The 22,049-nt window shown below is 43.8% G+C and overlaps 2 protein-coding genes across 6 annotated transcripts in view; one reads left to right on the top strand and one right to left on the bottom strand.

Moving 5' to 3' along the window:
* The window catches only part of appl2 (adaptor protein, phosphotyrosine interaction, PH domain and leucine zipper containing 2), a 207,841-nt gene that overhangs the window by 171,913 nt on the left and 13,879 nt on the right, over positions 1 to 22,049 (bottom strand). The gene's annotated exons all lie outside the window — the stretch shown is intronic.
* tubgcp6 (tubulin gamma complex component 6) lies at positions 91 to 21,983 on the top strand. 5 transcript variants are annotated; one of them, XM_072386221.1, is made up of 26 exons: positions 91 to 367; positions 1,460 to 2,267; positions 2,415 to 2,578; positions 3,114 to 3,327; positions 4,475 to 4,633; positions 4,879 to 5,000; positions 5,179 to 5,242; positions 5,345 to 5,454; positions 5,566 to 5,657; positions 7,092 to 7,231; positions 9,588 to 9,737; positions 9,969 to 10,050; positions 10,586 to 10,674; positions 10,896 to 11,011; positions 11,683 to 11,821; positions 12,162 to 12,260; positions 12,373 to 13,012; positions 13,127 to 14,260; positions 14,692 to 14,877; positions 16,286 to 16,454; positions 17,097 to 17,238; positions 18,032 to 18,226; positions 18,808 to 18,940; positions 19,584 to 19,797; positions 20,747 to 20,940; positions 21,520 to 21,983. In XM_072386221.1, exons 2-26 carry the CDS (start codon positions 1,479 to 1,481, stop codon positions 21,609 to 21,611), a joined length of 5,628 nt encoding a protein of 1,875 aa, XP_072242322.1. In that variant the 5' UTR covers positions 91 to 367; positions 1,460 to 1,478; the 3' UTR covers positions 21,612 to 21,983. The 5 variants fall into 5 exon arrangements, with proteins under 5 accessions (XP_072242322.1, XP_072242320.1, XP_072242321.1 ...); XM_072386219.1 differs by having other exon boundaries at positions 12,388 to 14,260; XM_072386220.1 differs by having other exon boundaries at positions 12,373 to 14,260; positions 14,716 to 14,877.

The raw sequence follows: 22,049 nt of genomic DNA, 5'->3' as shown, positions 1-22,049 counted from the left end.
TTAAAACAATTTCAGCCAATCATTAGAAGCTTTGTAGTCATTTCCCCAATCATATTCAAGGAGGCAGGTTCCAGATTTTGCTGTAGCGCGCGGAGGATGACGGAATATGAATGAAGCAGCTAGCTTGCATTTGACTAGTTAGTATAACAGCACTGCATATTAACTGTCTGTCAGTATGCTGCAACGGGATATCATTAAATGGTAACGACACCATAGGAGCTCCATAGATTATTTACGCACTTTGTTACCCGCTTATGCTGCATTAACGATGTTGGAAAGAGAATTAACCCAGGAGCCGATTGCTAACAACAAACGTTAGCATGTTGGGGAAGGAGTCGATTGGAGTGGATGCAAAGTTTAAACCGAGGTGAATGAACAAATAACGCATTATCTCACCTGGGTAGACAATATCAAGAAGCATATTGTAAGCACGGAATGAAAGGTCGCATGCTAATAAATATACACGCTTGTATGAGAAAATGGTAGCTAAGATTGCTAACTTGTAGCTAGTTACTGTTAGCTGTTACCGGTGTTTATATTTGTTCACCATTAGTTTACCAAAGTTAATTGTACGTAGGAGCAATTCACTCTCATAGTGACACATTCTTTCATAGAAATTTAAGTTAGAATTAGAGATCGCACGCTGTCAATGTGTCTCAGATTTATTAGGACGTCTCCTTCAATATTATTATACTGGCAGCTGGGATGGCCTCGAGATGCAAAACACAAGATTTCACAAAATACAACAAAAACAACTCAACATTTCAGAAAACACGACATGTCACAAAATGTATTATTTCCAAAGATATAATGAAACACAGAACATACTTCAGATAAGCATAGAGTATAAGCATAACAATGCTATTCCATTAAAAAAAGAAGAAGAATAAAAGCACAAAAAAAAGACATTGTGGAGAAGAGCCAAAACGTTTTGCATTTGGCTTTGACAGAGCTGACAACGTGATGATGGGTAGATGTCATTTCCTGTCTTTAAGATACTGTCAGAACTCAGTGGGTATGTTTGCATGAGCAGCAATCATATCACCTCAACTCAGATTAGGTCACATTTTGAGAGACCACAAATTATACTCCAAGTATCACAGTTTAAATCACATCAGGCTGGTGTTTATATATCCATCCCCTCAATTTTGCTAGAATTTTCAAGGCTTCTTGTGACACTGCTGATATGCAAGCTATGCCCAAGGATCCAGCTGTGTAGGACAGGCCTGCCCTTTACAATATGACGTTATATTGGCAGCTGCCTTGTTAACCATACACTTTAGCTGTCTATTCTGATTTGTCATCCTCTCTGAATGCCAGAATTTTAGAACAGCTTACAACTGGACCATTACAGGACATTTTGTTGGTTTATTTTCCAAAGAGGGGGGGGTTATATATTAGCATCTTGTCTTCTGTGTACAGTTCTGAATTTCCTTCTGTCTCTTTGTTTTAATCGAAGCATCTAAGGCTACGGTGCCATGTATTTGAGCTATAACAACCCCATGAAGCCCAGCTGCAACAGCAGCAGCAGCAGCATCACCGAACTGCTGAACGCCCTGTGTGACTGCAGCCTGTCTGGAGTGTCATGGAAGCGGCGAGCCCTGGGAGTTTCCAGAGAAAGTTTCCACAGAGTTCTCAAGAAGCGGGCCTACGGTGCCCTGCTGTCGAAACTCTTCCAAGATGGTGCCAAAGGGTCTGCCTCGGGACTGAGTGCCACAGCCAATACCCCACCAAGAAACAAAGTCCTGATGATGTGTTTTGACCTACGGGTGGCAGGGTGTCGAGAGGAAGCAGAGAGGTTGGAGGAGCAGCTTGGGAGGTTGCCTGAAGGAGCAAGCTCTGGTCTGAACGAAATAGATGCAGTCCTCGAGCTCCTGGTGTTTCTAGCTGGTTCTGTACCACCACCCGCTACCTCTTTCAGCAGGGACTATATGAGACACGAGAGGCCCGTACTCCGGAGGCCTCAACCCTGGAGTTACCAATGTGTGGAGCTGCAGAGGCTCGAGGCCAGGGCATGGGGTCTGGTGTGTGCAGAGGAATGGGGGTCTTTGGAAAGTCTGTGCGGCACTCAGAGGTTGATGGATGCTTCACCGGGCACAGGGCTGCTCGCTTTGAGGATGAAATCAGAAGCGGAAGAAAGATTTGAAAAGGAGACCAGGCTGACGTTGTTTGGAGCTCTGCAACACACTCGCACTTCAGACATGGAAATAAGACTGGACCTGCCTCCTGTCCCCAGTAATATTGATGTTACTGGATTGGCTATCAGAGTAAGAGACCATACCTTTGTCTAGCTTTTAAACTGATTAATGGTCTGTAGTTTACTTGTTTTAGAATACAAATGGGCTCATATTTGCATTATGTTTGATTTCACCTAATTGCCTTCATGCTTCTGCATTGACTGTCTTGTTGTGCAGGTTCCTCCCTGTTTAGATCAGTCTGAGGATGAGGGTTTCCAGTCAGCCTCAAACCTGACCCCAGACTCTCAGTCAGAGCCCAGCCCTGTTCCAGACATTGATATGTGGGAGGCTCTCCGCACATTCGAACCCGGTAGACGCCGCTGCTGGGAATCCATTGGCTGGTAATTGACTTGTCCGCTGGATCATAAGCAAGCTGAACCTTTGACATAAAAAGTGTCTTGATGTAACCTATCAGCTAAGTCTTAGACAACATAGTTACTTAAAACGTCAGTGTAAGCAGCCACAGATAGATTGATTTCTCACATATTTTTCATAAATTGATGATGCTGCATGTTACCAGAAAATGGTAAATGGAAAAATCCTCATCACAGATTTCTTGAGTCTGTGTCTTTAAATTTTCATCAGACTAACACCTAAAAACACAAAGATGTTCGGCTGATAGCAGCCTGAAATGGAAAAACATCCCTTTTGAATAATTGAACTCCGTGAATGTTTTGGTGTTTTAGGGGATGAGCTCTGATGTATTAATTATCAAGCGTTGCAGGAGACATCATTTCTATTACTTGGCCAGTTAATGCCATTTGTAGGCCAAACACCGCCTGGAGGTATTAAACATAAGGTATTAGAAAGCTCCACTTATTGTTGGCTGTGTTTCTTTATCACTGCACTGTGATTTCTCTCTGTTGCTCCCACCAGCCCACCAGGAAAGAGGGAGTCCTTGTATCTAACAGAGGGAGGTAGGGAGGCCTTTGACCAGCTGTATCGGCTGTGGGAGGGGGAGATGAGGGTGGTTAGCACGAGTACACCGTCTCCCATCATCCCGCTGCCCCTGGACTCGCAGACACAATTGGTATCTGACCTTCTCAATGTCCTGATTGGAGTCGCTTCCACAACCTTTCCGCTTAACCAGGTGAAAAACATACAGATAACTCATTTCTTCGAAAGAGGCTCCATTTATTTAATTGATCTCTGAGCTACTTGTTTTATTATATTCCATAGATTGTTTTATACTTTTAAGCTCTTTGATTCAGTTTGGACTTCTTTGTTTCTCGTCCTTCTATTCTATCTGTTCCTTCTACATTTCTATTACAGCTAAAGGCCCGTTGCGTTTATCGCCTTGCTTTTGCTCAGGAAAGCATTTTGGGATATTCTAGCGTTTGAAAGATGCTATATAAAGAAAGTTCAGTCGAGTTGAAATTCGTTATCATTTGTTAGTCGAAAAATGCAGTTAAATGCAGTCATTTCCTTTCTTACACACACACAGAGAGAGAGAGAGATGAGAATCAATGGGCAATTAGAACATTAGTGCAAACAAACTCAGTTCACTTAAAAAAGCTCATTACCCCAAACCTTTAAAAGAAAAGAGCCAAAACGTGACAAGTCATTAGCCTGATTAAACAATCAAGAAGTAAATTACTGTCTTTCTAATGCTGCAAACAAAACCACAGGAGAGTCTTGTATTCGGTTTACTACTATCAAGTTTTTCTTTTTCCAGATGACCGTTTTGTTTTGGGTTACAACACAAATTTCCTTTTTAATTCTCTTGTTTCCTTTAGTCTCTGCTTTAACTCGTCCCTGTAGTCCACTTTTTGCATTAACATAACAAGAGGAGGACACAGTATGATGAACAGTGTCATTTGGACTCAGTGCAATCGAATTCTATAGCCGTGTATAGTTTTCTTTGTAACATTTTTAGAAGGACACTTGTTTTTCCATTCAAAGGGCCGTCTTTGAGGTGATGCCTCGCGGTTTGGACACATTGCGGAGTATTGTTTGTTGTTTCGTTCTGTTTGTTTCCCCCCAAAGATTGCTGTCTAGAAACGCCGTATTCTCTTCTCATAAAACTTACATGGCAAGACAAGACATTTTGATTATGTAATGCGCTTTTATGGACCAACCGTGCCTTCAGAGGTTCCCTCTGGAGGTGACTCTCCAACACGCTTGACAGGCTTTCATATTAGATGAGGAGACATTCTGTGTTATTGGATTTCATTATACTTCCCAGCGTCTCATTGGTTCTCGTTGTCTTTTGTAAATGTGTGTTTTTTCCGCCTCAGAGTGTTCAGTTTGACGTCAGACCGGGTGTGTGCGTGTCGGGAGCCTCTCCGGAGAGCGTGTCTCGTCTCTTGGGGGAGTTGGCCCAGTACGGCACCTACTACCTGCGACTTAGCCGCTTTTCTCTGCAGAGTGCTGACAAGAAGGGTCTGGTCTTCCAGGTGTGTTTGTGTAATTATCATTAATTAACACTACTGGGACTACACATGTTTTTAAGTGGCCCCTTAAGGGGAAATTTCACAATTCACGCAAATGGTTAATCTGCCTAAAAAGAGACAGCGATGATATAGACGAGGGTAAATGGTAGTTTACCTGTCCATGTACAGGGGAGATCAACCGTTTCAGTGGCTTTACGTCAGCATGGATGATGACATCTGAAGAGCTTTTTTGTTGTTTTTTTTCTAAGGCATTCACTGGTGGTCTGAGGAAGTATCTCCATTACTACCGGGCTTGTGTTCTCAGCACTCCACCAACTCTCAGCCTGATGACAATCGGCTTCCTCTTCCGCAAAGTGGGGCGCCAGCTCAGGTGGGGCCAAACCTGTGTTTCGTTTTCCATCTTGCTGCTCTTTCCAAGTGGTAGCTCCACATTTGAACCTCAACCTCACCCCCCCCCCCCGTCTGCGGTGTGCCGTCGTGTTCCGACAGCGAGGGCCTTGATGTAAACATCCTCAGATCGAAATCTCCCTTCTCTCTTTGAATCTAAGGTACCTGTCGGAGCTGTGCTGCGTGGATGGGCCTTCGGGTGCAGGCCAATCCACCTTTCCTGTGGTGAGAGCTCTTTTATCTGCAAAACCGCAATATGTCATCTATCAGGGCTGTGTTTAACCTAACGGATGAGATGTCAGCTCGGTTCCATTTGGCTCTCCTCAGGGTGTCAAACTGCTGTCCTACCTCTACAATGAAGCGCAGAATAACTGCAGCAACGAGAACTATCCCGTCCTTCTGTCGCTGCTGAAGAGCAGCTGTGAACCTTACACCCGGTGAGTTACTGCGTGACTCCTCCAGTCCACAGTTTTCCCAAAAACTTGCTTGATTTATCTGACTAACAGGTTGTCGGCGCTATGCCTGACCGTTCTCTGCGCTTCACCTAGGTTTGTGTATGACTGGGTGTACAGCGGCGTGTTCCGAGATGTCTATGGAGAATTCATGATCCAGGTCAACGAGGAATACCTCAGTTTCAGGGGTGAGATGCCCCACACACACACACACACACACACAAGGCATCACATAAACACTTTTGTTAGAAGGTTCTGAAAATGAAAAGCCTACCAGACAGATTGTCTAGCAGGACAAAAAAAAAAAAAAAAGGTTTCATTACAGCCTTTATTGCCTGGTTGGATTCGTCCTTGCGTCTATAAAGGATATCATGAAGTTATTGGATGATAATCAGCGGGAAACAGAATCAGCTGCCCCAGCTGTGGGAGCCTCCAGTCAGCAAGCGAGAGCGACGGACACAAACAGATATTATTTCTTTATTCTATTCATTTGTTTTGACTCGCTGGTTATGACAAAAAAAAAAAAAAAAAGCTTAAAAAAGAGTTTTCTCTTGCAATTACCCTCGACCCATCTTGGCTGGCTGAAGTGATTTTTTTACTGTGTCTATAAGTAACGACTCGAGGTGAGAAGAGTTCTATTCACACAGGGGGCGTAGAAGCAAATAACCAATCTGTGCTCGACACGAACTGGCTGTTAGAGTTTAATGTCATTTCTGTGACAATTGGTTTTAATATTAGTCGTTTTTGGTATACAAAAAAATGTCCCCAATATCCTTCCCATAATACTAGTGAGTTATTTCAACTGTAATGTGAGGTGAGTTTTCACTTTAAGGAACTCCAAACAATCAAGATGTTTGATACTTTAGCAGAAAGATTGAATGGAGAAAATAACCAGCATATTTATTATTAATGAAAAGCATCTAGGTGCAGCCTTGAATTTGAGAACTGCATGGAAGTTGAGAAAAAGACATTTCATCATGAAATCATACATCTCTGACAAGTATACAAGCTGCGACCTTTTTCATTTTGACAGTGCCCCGTAAATATGGTGCGGGATAAATCATTGTAGAGTCTTCAAATTTTGTATGTCATCCAGCATCCCACTCAAGGTCAAACGATCGCCTCGGCTTTGTCTGGCTAACAGTTTCATTTGCTCATCGGCTACACCTCATCAACTCCAGCAGCGAACCTCCGCGCTTCTTGCTCTTGCCTTTTGGAGGACACACAAATGTCATTGTTCTCCACGAACTCCGTCGGCCAAGGAAGCAATCAGCGGCTAAGCTTTCTTGGCAAGCCGCGGGCTTTCTGTAAAGAGCTCTGGAAGCCCGGCGCATTCACGTTCTCTTATGCTTTTTGCTTAGGATCACTGAGCTAAGCGCTAACAATTTCCAAGTGTTAATTCAAGCGGCCAGAGTTTTGCCATGCCCCGTAAGTCATACTAATAAGGAAAAGTTTGAACCCCAGTAAAGGGCTGCATATTACCCCACTGCGAGTGTTTTTTTTTTTTTTTTATGTTCCCAGTCACGAGAGTCATGTTCTATTATCAGAAGCATAACGGAGCAGGGAAAATGTTGCTCTAAATCGTTGGACGACCTGTGATTGGCATCTCTGAATTTGTGCAGACAAACACTTCTGGGTTCAAGGCTACACTCTGATCTCGAAGGATGTGGAGGACTGTGTGCCGATCTTCTTGAGGCACATCGCCAACGACGTGTACGTCTGTGGAAAGACCATCAATCTCCTCAAAATCTGCTGCCCACAGGTTTGTGTTTTAACAGTGTTCATGCACATGCAGCTGGAGTCAGTCTGAGAATGTACACTTCCTGAATGTTATTCATAGAATTTTTAGTACAAACAAAGTTTCTGACTGTCGGTTGCACCGAATACATTTAGAAACTGTGTTAAGATTACTCACTCTGTCTGCTTTTCTGGCTTTTAACAAGTATTCTGTTCACTGTATGAGCTCAGGAGATGCTCAGACTGGGGCCGTAGTTGCTCTTCACAGCTGTCCACCTCACACAACATGAGTTCCATTCATTTTAAAGTCCCCACTGTTATCAAAGAATGAGACACATAATCGATACTGTAACACGTGGCGATGCTTTGTCCCGCCATGACTGCACAGCTTTCGGTGTTGCGCCACCTTCTCTTATGTCATTTTTCCATTTTAACACACAAACCGTTTGGGGGATTTCGAAACTTTTCGAATATTTTGATGTTTTGGAACGGCGTTCGGGGTAAAAGGAGGCACCAAGATGTCAGGCAGGGTGTTTAGAAGTCAGGATGGACCCTTTTGTGGGTCGCATTTGATGAAATGAGTTTTTCTGCTAACTGAGGAAATGTCACAGTCGATATGCTAACGCTAACAGTTAGCAGCTTCAGGAGACACACTTGGTGTCATAGCAGGGATGCACTTAATTGTTTTATTTTTACTCAGTCAAATTTGTTAGATTGGTTGGTTGTTCTTGTTTGATCATCAGTTAAGTGTCACATAAAGAAAAGGAATGTGGAATATATATATATTTTTTGGGGGGGGGTTTGGGTGATTAATTGATTATCAGTAAATAGTTATAAAAACATGAATGTGTTTTTCTTGCAGTGTTACATCACTCAGAATGACCGTATATTGATGAAAATACCGTGTTTTCTAGCAAAAGTCATGAAATCGCCACAATTGGAGGATGAAATGTATAATGTATAGATATATAAAGATGAGCGCTTGGAGAAAATGAGCTCATTTCCACAATTGCTGATGTTAGGGTTAGACCTGGGGAGATGGCATTTCTACTAAGATGTTACAAGGCTCGATCCTGCAAAGCTGATCTGAAAACATCCTGAAGTTGGAACCTGATTGATGAAGAATATATTTATCATAAGTGAAGTCCAGGCCTCACATCGATCGAGCTCTTATTAAAGCCACACAGTCTGGAAAAAGTACTAATAATCATATTTTTTTTATCTCTTCTACTTTACTTTTTTAGGTACGTTTTACAAACTGTTTTTCAGAATTTCTGCAATGTCATTTTTTAATATTCATTCAAATCTAAAACAGCTAACGTCTTTCCTGAGGATTGCTTTAGAGACGGGCATTCATTCAAATTCTCATTCTTCGTTATTTGCATGACTCGTCATTGTTTTCTGCAGGATCTTGTTTAAATGCCTGCAAACTGAATCTGAAATGATGCGCATGGACACTTGCAACACATCTCCAGATAGTGTGTGTTCATATAAATCCATTCATTCCTACTTATGCTCCATAATCGGGACAAGTCTGCATAACATGGCTATCGCATTGAAAACATTTTTCCATATTGTGGACTGAACTGAACTGAATAAATGAAGTGGCCGACAGCTTTTTTTTTTTTTTTCCTCCTCCTCCTTTCTTCTCTCCCTTGCTGACCTGTCTGTATTAGATGCTGGTTTTTATTTGTGGACGTACACTGTTTTCAGCTTGTGATTATGACCTTTGCCTTTGATTCCAGCATCGCTGTAAGCAGAACATCTGTGTGAAACCCTAAGCCTAAGAGTTGTCTCGGTGTGTAAATGGACCCCCCACTTAGCTAACCACTCTATGTAAAATGGCACGTTTCAGTGAAATAATGTAGTCTCATTGTATGAGATTTCTCACTTCTCTGCGACCTGCCAGCAGATTCAAAAAGCATTTAATGTTTTTCATGAGCCGGCCTGCCTTATATAAACCAAAGTGCCAACTCTGACTAATTTCCATTTCCTTCAGGTAACATCGGAAAACCCAAATGAAGAGGTGAAATGCAGGGATTTAGATGAATGTTCTTAAATATTTAGCAAAGTGTATCCCTTCAGAATCCACACTGAATGGTGTCTAATTCAGGCCCGATATCAGGGGTGTTCTTAATTTTAAGTGAGTGGTATTTTTGGGGAAAAATGAACACAGATGCCGTGGATTTGTGATGTGTCCTGCGTGTTGGCGCAAGCTTCAGATTCTGCTGCAAAATCAATTTCATACTTTTCATACAGCTGGTAGAACATATTTTGTTTCTGAAATAAACTTCTGAGCATATACAACGTGATGAGTCATCTAAATCCCGACTGTGAGCCACCTTTCTAGCACCAACCCTGCGCCAAATGTATTTCCACAGCACTACATCTGTTGGTCGGAGCTGCCAGTACCCCGCATAGCTGTCACCTTTTCCATCCAGGAAGTGGAGGAGATCGAGAGAGACTGCGCAGTGTACCGCGGACGCATGGAGAGGATCGCTAAGCACAGCGCCATCAGCAGGGAGGAGCAAGTAATTATCCGCATACGCTTGCAGATTATATTTACAAGCTTGAACATTGGGTGTTTCTACTCGACTCTGTTCCCTGTACATGATGTATTAATGTGGGGCTGCCCTGGGGCTTCGACTTGATGTAATGCAGCAGCCTGGCAGCAGTGACTGGCAGAGGTAGTGGAGGAGAGGTGAGTGGCAGGGCAGGAGAATAAATCTCTGTTAATGGTGATTTCTTGTCTGTCTTATTAGGCCCTGCGAACAGACCGGGCACGGCAGGAGCTGATCAATCAGGTCAGAGAGTCTGCAGCTAAAACCCTGGAGAGCATCCGTGGTTAGTATCACATATAAACACACACTAACGCACTCGCACTGCGAGTGATCTTCTTTCTTTTTTTTTTTTATGATTATTATTTGTTTTTGCATATGGTTCTTGGTGTTCACGTGAGCTCCCATCCAGCTGAGTGTACCTCTAACAAAAGTACACATCCTCACTGAGAACTTCCCATAGCTCCCCTCTGGAGAGATGCACAGGGGCCAATTGCAGGAAGGAATGATTTGAATAGTTTCCATTACTACAGGCTATAAAATCTAATCATCACTCACACAGTTTAGCTAACTCCTCACATCATTTATTACGGCAGAAGATGTGAGACGGTGTTGGAGACGGGAGGTGATTGGTTTGGGGAATGTCTGGCCTGATGCTCTATGCATGTCTTGGCATAGGCTTATTTGATTGTGGGGCAGATGGTAATGTTGGTTTGCATTGCAGCATGTGTGCTTGAGAGAGAGAGAGAGACGGAGATGTTATGTGCTTCTCTATGTATGGAGGGGTAAACACCCACTGTTATCTCCCTAACCTCCTGCAGGGCGCCAGGTGTCACTACGTCTGGCTGAGGAGGCCAAGAAAAGGGAGCGTTTTGAGGAACTGAAACAGCACCTGGAGCAGGAGCAAGAGGTAGATGTGATTGGATGATTGGAGGGGAGGGGAGGAGGCCATGTGATGCATGAATATGTGACAGGATAAGACATGACGTGTGATTGTTGAGAGATGTTGAGAACGCCATGTTTAAATAGATTAAATACTGTCAGTAAAAAAAAACTTGGGTTCATATGTTTCTGTTTATGCTTTGAGCTAATGATGCACGCATGTATGTGTGTTTTTGCACTTGGGAACAGTGGCGAAATGCAGCCAAGAAGAAGCAGGAGGAGGATGATTTCAGCTTTGCCAGAGAGCTTAGAGACAGAGAAAAGAGACTACAAGCCCTGGAGGAGCAGCTGGAGCAGAGAGCCAGGTCTTACAGCTTTTGTAGCCACAGTTGTTTTGTTTTTTTGTTCTTCCCCCCTCTATAGATGATTCAATTTGTAAAGATTTTATTATACATATATATATATATATTTTTATATATATATACACACACAAGCGCATAAAATATGTCCCAACTGTGTTGAAGCACGACGAGGCATCAGCTCCAACAGCATATGTCGGTGGCTGGACCAGTGCCACGTTTCCTTACAGTTGGGATAACGGACTGATGCCGCCACACGAGCAAATGCTGTCAGAGCTTGTAATGCACACAGTGAGTTGTTATTCAGCTTGACGACATGTTGGAGATCCAAGTGTGCCAAAGCTGAAGAAAGCATCTGCCATCTGCAGCTTTTCATCCAGCCAGTTTACATCCTGCACCATTCCTTCCTTGCTGTAATCTTTGGGAAATTCCACATTTAAAGAACTCATTTGTTTGGTGCGTGTAAAGGTTGTGCAGGTTCAGTATTTTGGAGGACTAAATAATTGATAATAGATTATTAAAGTGGCTTTGATCTTAAGTTTAAGGAAATCTCAACATGCTATAGTAATGCTACCTAGTTCACTTTCCTAGCTATGCAGTCACTGCATATTGCTCTGGATAAGACCCTCGGCTAAAAGGATTAAGTTCTACATATTGTTCCCGCTCTGAAATTTTAGGAAGGAGCTGATTGCTCAGTACAGCCATCTGTCAGAGGAAGCAGCTCGCAGAGAGAGGCGAGCCATGTGGAGAGTGCAGCGAATGAGACTCGACGAAGCCCGTGCTCAGTTCTTCATGCTTGACAGGCAGAAAATTCAGGTTTGTGATGAATAAACACACACAAAAGCAATATATTTTGAGAAGAAATCTACTGCCAAGGCCAGTACCTTATCTTGTGATTTTTTTAAAAGAAGATGATTCAGACCCTCAGTAAAATTTGATGGATTCATTCTTTGTCCTTGCTGCACCTTCCTGCCAAGTTTTATGAACGTATTCTGGGCAGTTTTTGCACAATCTGTCTGTCAAACAAACAAAGAACACTGATCTGCCTTGCATTAGGAATGATGGAAGACATTTTGTTTTACTTTATGCTTCTTTATCTCATGTTTAATATTTTAATCAAGTCTTTTGTGACCCCCCCACCCCCCTTCCCTTCCAGTCAATGCTGGAGAAATATCCTTTAGGCCAGGGGGGGCCTCCCATGGAAGTATTGCCACTTGTTCCCTCTGCACAACAGACTGCACCACAGCAAACTCTGGTATAACACTGCGCTTATTTTATTAATTAGTCTCAATAGTTGTTCTCTATTTTTATGCTCTAGTTAAAGTACACCCTTGACACATCATGAAATTATTCATTTACGTTGACAGGAATTTCCCGCTCAGGAGGAGCAGGCGGCAGAGACTCCAGGATCCGAAACTGTGTTACCGCCACATGATCTGTGTACAGCAGATCCTGCTCTTATCTCTGAGGACATAGACATCAATGACTTTCTGCCTAAATCACCGAAGCCTGACAGTCAGCAAGTGGATAAAGCCCTAGAGGAGATCGGCTCTGACCTACCTGGTGCTTGTCCTACTGCACAACTCGTAGACTATGACTTTAGTGCCCCCTTTAGTCCACTTGAGGGTATCACTGGCCAAGCTCCTGTCCAGCCCAGGCCTCGCTGGGCTCCTGCAATCCAGCCTGAGTTGATCCAAAACCACATACCTGCTGGAGAAAATATAACTCAAGTCCAGGACAGTGTCCCCAATACAAGCACCTTTGGACAAACCTCTGTATCCGGCTTTCCTCTTAGTCAGTACATCCCAGTGGAGCCCCAAAATGCCCTTGTTCCCTCACAAGCTTCACTTCAGCAATTGGATGGAAACGGCTCAATGACAGACAGCAATCAAAAGGATGCTGCATCAATATCAGAAGAAAATGCTGAAAAGGGAATTGAAGAAAGTGAAGTGAAAGTGGCTGAAGAGGCACCATCTAGCACAGCTGAGCAAGATGCTAAAGGTCAAGGTGATAACAAAGTACTGAGTCTTTCTGGTGATCGACTGAAGCCGGCGGTGGCAAACACTGGAGACTGCAGCTCAGACTCTTACCATGAAGCGGATGAAAATCTTTCTCTGCCAGGTGTTCAGACTCCTGTCTTGGATGCTGTAAAGATTGGAGAGCTGGGTTCAGATGCCACTGTCCCTCAGCCGCCACCCAGCATCCACGGACATTCCTCCGACGCTCACATAAAGGTTGGACATTACGTTTCTGAGGTAACCGCTTCGCTTCCGTCCGCAAACATCTACGGTCACGCCTCGGATTCTCACATCAAGATTGGGGAGCACGTGTCAGAGGTTGGTGCTCCGCTGCCGTCCTCCGGCGTCCACGGTCACTCTTCAGACGCCCACATTAAAGTTGGGGAAAACGTGTCCGGATTTGTCCCCCATGTCCCGACTCCAAACACCCACGGCCATGTCTCAGATGCCCACTTTAAAGTGGGGGAGCTTGTTTCAGACGTAATGCCGACTCTTCCATCTCCCAGCGTTCACGGTCACAGCTCAGACGCTCATATTAAAGTCGGGGACTACGTTTCAGACGTAATGCCGACTCTTCCATCTCCCAGCGTTCACGGTCACAGCTCAGACGCTCATATTAAAGTCGGGGACTACGTTTCAGACGTAATGCCGACTCTTCCATCTCCCAGCGTTCACGGTCACAGCTCAGACGCTCATATTAAAGTCGGGGACTACGTTTCAGACGTCGCGGCACCACATCTCGCTCCCAGCATTCACGGACACTCCTCTGATGCCAATATAAAAGTGGGCGGGTTTGTGTCCAATATTCCTGGAGTAAGGCCTCGTTCGAGTAAGCACGGGCACGCCTCCGACTGCGTGCTACAGCTTGGCTGCGTGGTGTCAGGAGCGGAGTCGCCCATGTCCCCGTTGCCTGGGAGCGCTTACGGTCACTCCTCGGACTCCGCCCTCGGTACTGGATGTGTCGTTTCAGGAGATGAGCGCAGGCGCGCTCCTTTACCTGGCAGCGCCTATGGCCATTCGTCTGACTCCAGTTTAGGCACCGGATGTGCCGTCTCCAAGGCGGAGCCACTCCCATCGCCGCTGCCAGGGAGCAGCCACGGCCACTCGTCTGATTCGACTCTGGGAGTCGGCTGTGTGGTGTTGGGGACAGAGCCGCCGCCCTCTGTGCTACCGGGCAGTACTTATGGCCACTCATCAGATTCTTCACTTGCCGTTGGGTGTGTGGTGAAAGGCAAAGGTACCTACTCTTACAGTGTTGAGCGCACAACTCTTCATAAACCCTTTTATTTTCATCCATTCTCTCTTTTGTATGATATTTGAGGATTCTGTCTGTATCCATTCAAATTTATATATATATTTTTTTGCTGTTAAAAGAAAGAAATTAAAGAAAAATGCAATGCAGTCAAGCCATAAAGTATACACAATATATTATGAATAAATGATATGCAACATATACAAATCCCCGTTAAATCCACAGCCCGTTCATTTAATTGAATTTCTCATTTATTTTTCATCAAAATTTCCTCCCATGCCGTTAGCATGTTTCCTTTTTTCTAAATTTGGGGCTTCACGAAGTCCTCCGATTCTGCCTTCTGCTTTCAAAAGTCTGAAACCATTCCATTTGCATTCTTGGAGTTCTAAATATGCTGTTCTTTTGTTTTGTAAAAGCAGCCCCTGCGCATCTCTCCTCAGGCTTTATGTCGGGCACCTCCAGTGAGCAGCTGCTTGAGGGGATGGGGTCCTGGACGTCCGGCCTCGGGGTGTCCCCTGGCGACAAGTCAGAGGAGGAATACCTCTTGGCTCTGTCCTCCCAGTACCAGGTGGAACACTACGAAGACTGTTATAACCTAATGGGTGAGCGGAAAAAGTGAATAGTTCCTCTGAGACGCAGTAACGTCGGAACTTGTTCACTGGGAGGACATGCTGTATATTTAGCTATTAGCACTCATGAAGGTCACAGTTAAACTCTAGTAGTTTCACAGAAAATAGAACTCTTCAGGTGCATACTGTCGACTTCTCTGAACTTCCGATCCAGGCGGACGCGCATCGTTCCACCTTTCTGTCCCGGAGCAACGCAACGTGCCGCGTCTGCGTTTCTGAGAAAGATATTAATAAACATGAGGGCAAATATGCTAATTTGCAATCAGATACGAAGGATTAGGCTTTTCAATGTTTTTGCATTTCTTGTTCCTAGTTTCTTCTGAAGTTGAGAGATGAAACGTTTTAGCGGAATGTTTTTTAAAAAAGTTTTTATTTTTTAGGTTTTTACAACAAACGCTCAGGTTTTAAATGAAGCCTCAAGTCCGACTGACATGAGCCCAAAACGTAACTAATTAACGTGTGTGTGCTTATTTCACAGATCTAACAAATAAGATCAATTATTGAGCGAATGTTAATAATGGTTTTGTTTTGTTATTTATCTCCATTTGTTCATTATTTTTTTACTTTTACTGCAAAACAACATCAAAAACCAAAGAAGAAGAAAAGAGAAAACCACAAATACTTTATCTAAAAGTGATTATCTGGGACTGTGAGAACAGGAGACATTTAGAGGGAACTTATTTTCATAGAAATCTTTCTGGATTCAGCTTTTTTTTGTTTTTTCTTTAAAGTAGAAAAACAAGAAAATGTCCGGGTGACATCCTTTGAAATGCAGTAAAACGTATCGTGTCATTGAGGCGTTGGAAGGCTTGAACTGACTTCGTATTCCCACCGTCTGTTAAATATCTGCTAGGGGCGTTGCATAAACAGCAGGAACGCTTCCACGCGGTGCGTTAAAGTCTTCTCCTTTTCACCCTCTGTTTGTAGTTGGTTCACGCAGCAAGTATTCAATCGGCATCGAACTCCACGTTCCACACCGCCGATCAGAGTCGAGAGCCGTGGTTATTTAGGCTGTGTTGCTATAAATATATTGATGCTCCGGGTCATTACTGCTGAGATGACCTTTAAAATGAAGCTTTGTCTTGTTTTTGTTGAGTTTAAGGCGTGTTTTCTGTCTGCAACCAGGAAGTATTCCCATTCACTGTTCTGTTAATTCTCCGAATTCATAATTCAAAGCAATATAAAACTGTTTTAGCTTCCCATATTGGGCTCCCGTATTCAGATGCCTTCTTTTGTCTGACTAAACGGACTATTTTAGTAGACTCTTTTTTTCTTTTCTTTTTTTTGGTCCTGTAAGCTTTATGTAAAGCAGCTCCCTGCTGATGTGAGAGTGACGTTTCCTCAGCAACACGCCTGTCATCTCCCTCTCCCTCTCGCACAGCTTCGTCTCCCGAGTGTCAGCTGCTGAAGCAGGTAACTCGGGGGCCCTGGGGCCTGCCTATGGACCCCACGCTCCGCAGAGCCACCGACTCCACAGCTGTCCAACTCAGCGAGATGGTTTCCCTGCCGGTGCTGATAAAACACTCCGTCACCGCGCCGCTCACCACACAGTGAGTGCCCGCCTGAAAGAGCGCCGCATGAGGGGAGCCTCGGTTTTCTGTTGGGGGGGGAGGGGTGAATAACATCTCTGCGTGTACATTATTAACTTCTGAATGAATCTTATTGTACATATGAGGCCAAAAACTGTTTTAAGGGAACCCAAGTGAAAGAAAACTTTCCCCTTTTTCTCCTGAACTGGAACTGAATGCGTACACGACACTGCAGAAATAATTTCACTGCTTTTTACTTCATGTCTTTGAAAAAAAAATCCTTCCAGTTATGAATTCCATCAGAACGTATTTTCTACACACCGGCAGGGTGCAGCGCAGGGTGTTGGATGCGAAATCACGGCTTGACAATTCAAGTTCAACTTTTTATTTATTTAGTTGTCTTAAATTCTCCTCCCCGCTGGCTTCACGGTGGAGAAACTTTCCAGAGTCACTGTGCTGTGTGGGAATGTGATGAAAAATTGAAAGTTGTACCTTAAATCGGGGGGGGGCAAATAATAAAAACCAAAAAGAAGACCAGAAGATTCCCTGAGCTTTTATCAGATCCGATGCCTATCATCTCTTCCAGCTTTGTATGAAACTCGGAAGTTGGGCATCATTCCAGATTCCGGAGCCTAAACTTTTCTCTCCTTATCTCTCCCCCAGTGTGTCTTTGGTGAATAAAGCAGTGGTGGACTACTTCTTTGTGGAGTTAGGGGTGGAAAGACACTTTGAGGCTCTGCGCCACTTCCTGCTGATGGAGGACGGCGAGTTCGCGCAGTCCCTCAGTGATCTGCTCTTTGAAAAGGTGACGCTCTTCTGCTGTAGGTTGCTGCCTTCTTTGTGGAGATTGGAAAGCGTGATACCTGGGCTTTTTATTAGGTTTACTGCATTCTTCTTTGTCTCCCTGAGTTATCTGCACTGTAGGACATCGTTGTCATCTGCTTTAAGCCTTGCGACAGCTCCAGGAATACACAGCAAAATATGATTAGGTGCATGTACGCACCACTGTAGGGGGTAGTTTTCCTCATTCTTCATTACCTGGAGGGTTCTTATTTTCTTTCTGCAAAATGTAATTTAGTATCTTCGAGCCCCTGAGCTTCGCGGTTAACCCTGCGTGGCTTCCTCATGCAGGCTGTGCACAGAAAACGAAGCATTCTGAAATTTGTTTTAATCAATTTTTTTCAAGTCGGTAACAGATTAGGATGGACTGCACATGGAAAAGCGGAGTATTGTAGGTTTAAACAGGGTTGGTGCTCATCTCCAAAGCACATATCTAATTTCCCTGCCTGATTTCTGCTTGCGTTAAGCTTCCTGTAATGAAATAACAAGCGCAGCCTTTTCCTAACACCTCGGTGCTGTGCTGCAGAAACATTCATGTACATCTGTCTCTGAAGGCCTTTGAGACAGAAGGTGTTATTTATCCGGCTAAAGCACTAATTTCACTGATTAGCACACCTTCAACACAGAGAGAAACCCAAGTCTTGTAAACAGCTACCATTTGTGAACTTAAAAACCTGCAAACTTTGAATTGTGACGAGCCCATTTCTATGTGAAATCCCACCGAGGTGCATTTGTCTGATTTGGGTTTCTCCACCCAGATGGGCAGCGGCCAGACACCAGGCGAGCTGCTGACCCCCTTGGTCCTGAACTCCATCCTCAGTAAGGCCCTCCAGTACAGCTTGCACGGGGACAGCCCTTTGGCAGCGAACTTCACCTTTGCCCTCCGCTTCCTGCCTGAGACCTTCCATCCACACGCCCCAGACTCCCTCAACTGTTTGGAGCTGCGTTACAAGGTGAGGCCGCAGTTTGGCGGGACGAGTAACTCGTCGAGTACTCGGTCTCGGGGGCGAGTGGCAGCTTGAACGTGACCTTTGACAAACTGAGTCACGCATTTAAATGGTTCACCCCTCAAAGACCGGTTGGTTCTGTGTCTTTGGGGTGACATGAGCTGTGACTAATGATGCACATGCTGTCCCCAGAGCTCCTCTTTCTCTCCTATAACTGTCCCTGCTGCTGCTGAAGCTCCATCTTCAACCGTTCCTGACCCCTCCCCCTACCGATTTTTGCAGCTCACTCACGTAGTTTGCCCAGTTCTGTTGCCATATTTCTTTTCTCTATTCCACTTCCACCTCTCACCACTCTATCTTCCCCCCTCACAATCCTCTCACCTCCTTTATCAATGTCTCTGTATTCGCACCTTTCTCTTCTTGCCTCATGTCATCCCTCACTCTTTTTTTTACCTGTTTTCCCCCTCATCTCTTGTTTCACTTTCTTGTCACTTGCTTTCCTCTCGCAAGCACTTCCAGCTTCACACACGTTTCTCTTTTGCATTGCTCTTTTCTTTCTTCATACCTCTCTTCATGTCTTCTCCCAGGTGGACTGGCCGTTGAATATCATCATCACAGACAGCTGCATGAACAAGTACAACCGCCTGTTTTCATTCCTGCTGCAGCTCAAACACATGGTGTGGAGCCTGCGGGATGTTTGGTTTCATCTCAAGAGGACAGGTGAGGAGATGGGAGCTGATTCAGCCCCCAGCTTGGACTCCAACCCACCTATGAGGAAGAAATTATCAGATTCTCTGTGTTGTGCTTGAGCTGGTTATGAAATATTAATTATGGGAAATGTACATTTTTAATTTTTTTTACTGATTTATTTATATAAAGCACAAGTCTGGACGGGGGGGGATTGTTGTAAAACAGCCTGCTTCACTCAGTTTGACAGCATTGATCATTATCAGCCTGAGTAGAGACTTTAAAAGCGAATATTCTAGAAAGATTTCAACTTAAGTGATTATAACGGGATCGTTTCATAATGCAGACGATGACTTGACACAGCACTAAATGGCTTTGTGACTGTTGGCAGGATGGTCACAAAAAAGCAATATATCAGCAATTCAGGACTGTCTGTAATAGTTAGGCGCTTCATTTGTCAGCTATTTTCTTTGCTGAGTCATTTGCATTCGCTGTTTTGTAAATCTTCAAGAAAGATGAATGTTAACCGCTTAGAGCCCCAGAGTCCTCTTACATTTTCTTCCTTTTTATCAGATTCTATCTAAAAGATGTTTTGATTATACATAGAAACCAGAAGCAAATGATCTCAAGTTCATCTGCCCCACAGTATTAATTCTGCCCGCTTTGTGTCCCTCAGCACTGGTGAAAGGTGCTGGGCGCTCGGTGCAGTTCCGTCAGCTGCAGCTGTACCGCCACGAGATGCAGCATTTCGTCAAAGTCATACAGGGTTACATTGCCAACCAGATCCTGCAAGTGTCCTGGAGTGAGTTCACAGCCAAGCTGGCCGCTGCCAGCGACCTGGACGCCATCCACCGCACACACGCAGACTACCTCAACAGAGCCATCTTCAGGTGAGATCTGGAAGTGCGCATGCACTGCTGATTTAAATGCACTGCTGATTTAAATGCACTGTTGATTTAAATGCTTTCACTTTGTTTTGTGGGGTGAAGAAATGAAGAATATTTGATAAAAGCTTGAAGCCTTTCAGTTTGACAAGAATTGAAAAATGTAGGTCAACTTATCAGTAATTATATACTTATATACTTCATAGTATAATGTGTAGACATTATACTATAAAGAGTCAAATCAATCTGAAAGCTCTGGACTGTAACCGAATCAGATACAATGAAACATTTAATTTCTTGGCTGATTATAGTTTCCTCGAGGCTCATTCACGTTCAGGTCTGGTTGTTCTCAGGTTTGCGTTTTATTGCTCAGATTCACTTTATATATAGTGTGCGGTCAGTTACGTGAGTCGGTTGAAACTGATTAAATCGAACCGCTAACGACTCTCGATAACCGATTAATGATTTGAAGTCATTTTATAGGCCAAAAATGCCTAAAAATTCTCAGTTTCAGTTAATCAGTGGAGAATATTTGCTGTTTGTTCTGTTTTCTTTGATAGAAAATGAAACAGAATTGACCCTTTGTCTGTTTGAATTCGGACGTTTTGGCCTTAACACGAACCTCGACGTCGTCAGCGATCCACTGAATTGTTTAACTTACTCATGGCTTCATTTTTAGAGCTGTCGGCACATAAAAATAAGAGTCAATGTTAGGGCTACTGGATGTGGCTTTTTGTCTCAACACTAAATGTTGTCAACTTTGATATAGGCAGCATAACTCTTGAAATCTCCTCTTGCAGTATATACACAGCAGGTTTAAGTGGGTTACTTTGCTCCCTTAATCCAATATGAAATGAACTGTGTATTGTGATTTTAGTCTGTCTAAATAAATAAAAAAAGAAAAAAGAAACTCATCAGAGATTCCTTTAACTCCTCCCGTCTGTGGCCCCCACAGGGGTCTGCTGACAGAGAAAGCGGCTCCGGTCATGAACATCATCCACAGCATCTTCAGCCTGATCCTCAAGTTTCGGGCCCAGCTGATCGCGCAACCCTGGGACAACCATCAGGGGGAGGCGGTGCATCCGAGCTTCATCGCCATGCAGCAGTCGTACAACACCTTCAAGTATTACTCCCACTTCCTTTTCAAAGGTAACCCCAGTGAATCTTGCCTCACATCGGAGCAAATGAAGGTTTATCCTGTGTGGTGACGTTCGCTTGCACTCTGCGAAGCTCGTCATTTCTGTGACACAGTTCCGACCCTTCTTATCTTACTCATAAGCGTGGGGATGAATGGGCTTTTTTAGGCAATTATGAATGTGAGCGGTCAGCCGAGAGTAGCCACTTGACAGTAAGTGAATAACCAGAATGAGCAGAGAGCACAGCACGTCACATACTGAGAACTATCTCAGAGGAACCTTTTTGTGGTGTAATGAGGGAATAGGAGAGCATATGTTCCCAAACTGAAAAGTTTTAGTGCACATCTCATGTGTAACGTCTGTCGCTGCTGATAATCGTCACGATAGAAATTGAATTGCATATTAAAGTCAACCAGAGCTGTTATTTAAAACGATGTGTTCAGACCTTTCACCTCACAAGTTACAGATTGTGTCATTTACATAATAGTTGTGGGGAAAAGTGCATAATTAACACCAGACTGTTGGCTGTAACAATGTTTCCTTTATTTGGGTTTAAGTGTTGACAAATGTCTCTTTCTCTCCCCCCCCCCAGTGGTGACTAAGCTGGTGAACAGAGGCTATCAGCCTCATTTAGAGGATTTCCTGCTTCGCATTAACTTCAACAACTACTACAAAGATTCCTGAGCTGCGTGTTGTACATGAGCTAAATGTCCCATATGCCTTTGTGTGCAGCGGTTGTTTTCAGAATCCCTCCTTCTTGCTTTCTCTGTTCACAATGATGGCCACCTGTTGTGCAACAAAGGTGCGACTTTGAAAGCCGTTTAGGATGCAAGGCTTTAGCTACATAATGGAGCACTTAAGACTCTATTATGACTTTTTATTCTGCCAGTGTGTGTGTGTAAGATGGGGCCTATTGTAACGCACCTCATGCTCAGGTGTCCCTACATCTATGTACATTTTAAGATAATATTTAAATATTGTTGTGATGTAAATACAAAAAAAAAAAAAAATTCTGAATGCTTTTTCTAAAATAAAACCTCTAATCTTTGGTGTCGATTGCAAAGCTCTGAGTTGATGTAAAGAAAGCACATTTACTCCAGTAAGAAAAATGACATGTTTATT

The sequence above is a fragment of the Leuresthes tenuis genome, unplaced genomic scaffold, assembly GCF_036924035.1.
Source record: "Leuresthes tenuis unplaced genomic scaffold, fLeuTen1.0.hap1 SCAF_5, whole genome shotgun sequence".
NCBI lineage: Eukaryota > Metazoa > Chordata > Actinopteri > Atheriniformes > Atherinopsidae > Leuresthes > Leuresthes tenuis.
The sequence above is the reverse complement of the archived record's forward strand: the minus strand, read 5'-3'. Positions and strand labels throughout refer to the sequence as shown.